Consider the following 2803-nt stretch of genomic DNA (forward strand, 5'->3'; position numbering starts at 1 on the left):
GCTGTGTTTACCAAGGTCGGTAAATGACGCGTCGGTAGACGCGTCATTTACCGACTTTGGTGTTTACAAATGGGCGCGTTCAGCAGACACAACTGTTGAGTCTCGTCTTATCAACAATCTGCGTTGATTGGTTGGTTCTAAAAGTAAGAGCCAATCACGTTCGATTGCTACTGAGCGGTTTGTTCCGCTGAACGCGCCCAATGTGCGTTGGCCGCTTTGGCGTTGCACTTTCGCCACTTTCGTTCGGTGATGTATCGTGTTATGGTTATGATACGTACTGTGATATTTTACAAGTAGAGGTTCACCGATTGTAAAGAAGCGATGGAAGGCACGGCGCGAAAGAAAACTCGGAAGGAAAAACCTGGTGTGTCCAAAGACGATGGCGCAACACAAAGCTATGATAGAAATACATTGGATTCGAATATCTATCTAACCTACGACATTCTGAGAATTATCTTTCAATATTTAAAGGCCAAGGACTTAGGAAGTGCCGCGATGGTTTGCAGGTACAACGTGCCTAATATTAATGATCCGCGCTCGATTTAATCTTAAACATTTATTTAATACGAGCAGAATAGTATCGTTTCTATATCATGTGTATGTGAATGGACATGAACAAGATTTGACTTACAAATGATCTCTTTGTGGCGTTTTATGTTGTTGTCTTTAAAAGTTTAATAATAGAACTATTAATGGTAACATTTAACATCATTCCATCTGCTGTATTACGAAAAGTACATGACATTGTAAGCTGAACGAAGCATAAATTTGAGGATCGATTATTCTTTTCAGATCCTGGTCAGAAGCTGCAAATAATGAGAAATGTACAAGAGGTCCTTGTTGTTTCATACAGTATGACAACACACTGCACAGTTATTTTAATAGACTTTATAATATAAGAATTAAACCATCGACAGGATTCTTTTTTATTCCTGATGAAGCGTCACGTGATACAGGAGGTATATATTTTATTTTTTTTACTGTATTTTCTTTAGTAAGTACAGATACAAATTTTGGAGTTTTATAAAAGTAAATTAATTTATTGACGTAAAAAAGTAGGTAATGTACAAAAGTATAAAATAAATATGAATGTATTAATACTATTTTGATACTAATTCTTTTATTTATATTCCCATTTAAGTCAGAATAATATGGAATCGTTGAAATCAATCTTTTTTATTTCTTTTTAAGTTTTTTATAGAGAGGATTGGCTACCTGATCATTGCGAGGTTATAATGTTATATAGTGAAAGTATTATTATGGATAATGACGAAATGGAGCGTATGAATAATCTATTTCCAAGTATGGTGTGTGCATTTTTACCACAAATCCCGAACGTGAGAATAAAATCGTTTGAAGTGGGGAGTTGTGGTATACAAAAAAAAGCTAATTTATATCAAGAGATAATAAGTACAATTGATGAACATGAAACATCTATTTCAAATCACGAGACATCTACATGTTTTATGTTATTCTGTAATTACAATGGTCACAAAATAGCAAAACATTGGGCCTCAGCCGTGCAAAAAAGGTAAAATTTATATTTAATCCAAGCAATAATACATATTCAAATTTACTGTTCAGTAATCAAGTATGTCCAACCGTTGTACAATAATTGCTAATATTTGATAACACATGTTTATTTTTCTTCACATATGTCCAGGAAAGAAGATAAAATTGTTTCTGTATGGGGTGGTGTGGTACAAGATATTTACATGCGACATATATGTAAAACGAAAAAGAAATTGTTGCATAAAATAGATGCATATTGTGTTGCTGTCCTGATTACTGGTCCTATACAGACGTGGTCCACGATTTTAGACATGAAATGCAACACAAAGGAGCAGGTTGAAGCAAAATTAAAGTTATTTAGGGATGAAGTGAAGTTAAAGAAACATTCCATAGGATTTATGTTTGCGTGCAAAGCTCGCGGAACTACAATGTACAATGAACCTAATGTGGAATCAACGATATTCAAAAGATTATTCCCCAAGGTACCCTTAGCAGGTTGCTTTGGCTATGGCGAATTTGGAAAAAATACTATCGTTGATGAAGTAAACGAAGAAAGTGAGTAATCTTTTTCTTTCCTTCTTAGTGAAAATACCGTCTCCCGATAGGTCGATATATAATTCTCTTTTTGTTATAGAAAATGGCAAAGAGGAACGTAAAAAACGTAAAAAATCTAAATCTTGGTATAATGAATTCTCTACTGTGTTTTTGATAATTACGTATGGTTGACGTTTTGAGAGAAGATATATATGAGTGCTGTGTGCTACGAATATATTTTATCATTCGTGCATTGCTAGTTTTAGGTCTTGTATTCACTCATCTTTTTCTTTGTTAACAAGACCTGAAAGCAATTGCCTCGACATTCACAGAACAAAAAACATACAGCGAACGTAGCAATAAATCCGGATACACAAATTTTACATTGTACCTTATTCTTAAATGTAATCTGCGAACGCGCGTTTTGTACGAGTCCAAAAGTGATGTTACCGACGAATAAGAAAACAAGTTATAACTTACGACAAATATATTATGTTCGTACTACACATGTGTCCCATACAGCACAGATTGTTGCAGAAAGCTTCCAGAAAGGTTTGAAACCTTTCTGGAAGCTTTCTGCAACAATCTGTGCTGTATGGGGTTTTTCATTTTTTATTCTTCCGCGTTTATTACTTTTCTGAAGCGGTTGTTTTAAATGCGAATTGCATTGATCAATCGTCGATTCAGTGTGATCTGCATTGTAAAATACATCTATCAGAAACGTAATGCAAATAATCCATGATACTGAGTTATTTTA

The 2803-nt window shown here is 34.4% G+C and overlaps 1 protein-coding gene across 1 annotated transcript; it reads left to right on the forward strand.

Moving 5' to 3' along the window:
• The first annotated feature begins 230 nt into the window (after positions 1-230).
• On the forward strand, positions 231-2552 carry LOC112466936 (F-box only protein 22-like). Its single transcript, XM_025035297.1, has 5 exons — positions 231-506; positions 793-959; positions 1192-1531; positions 1664-2067; positions 2147-2552. The coding sequence occupies exons 1-5, from the start codon at positions 322-324 to the stop codon at positions 2236-2238; spliced, it is 1188 nt and encodes a 395-aa protein (XP_024891065.1). The 5' UTR covers positions 231-321; the 3' UTR covers positions 2239-2552.
• Positions 2553-2803: the final 251 nt, after the last annotated feature.

Source organism: Temnothorax curvispinosus, unplaced genomic scaffold, assembly GCF_003070985.1.
Source record: "Temnothorax curvispinosus isolate PA1 unplaced genomic scaffold, ASM307098v1 QBEX01016748.1, whole genome shotgun sequence".
NCBI lineage: Eukaryota > Metazoa > Arthropoda > Insecta > Hymenoptera > Formicidae > Temnothorax > Temnothorax curvispinosus.

Excerpts from the sequence above, each read along its gene's own strand:
- LOC112466936 (XM_025035297.1), top strand. The coding sequence starts at position 322 with ATGGAAGGCACGGCGCGAAAGAAAACTCGGAAGGAAAAACCTGGTGTG. Across the intron at positions 960-1,191 it reads AGCGTCACGTGATACAGGAG|TTTTTTATAGAGAGGATTGG; the intron begins GTATATATTTTA and ends TTTCTTTTTAAG. Across the intron at positions 1,532-1,663 it reads GCCTCAGCCGTGCAAAAAAG|GAAAGAAGATAAAATTGTTT; the intron begins GTAAAATTTATA and ends ACATATGTCCAG.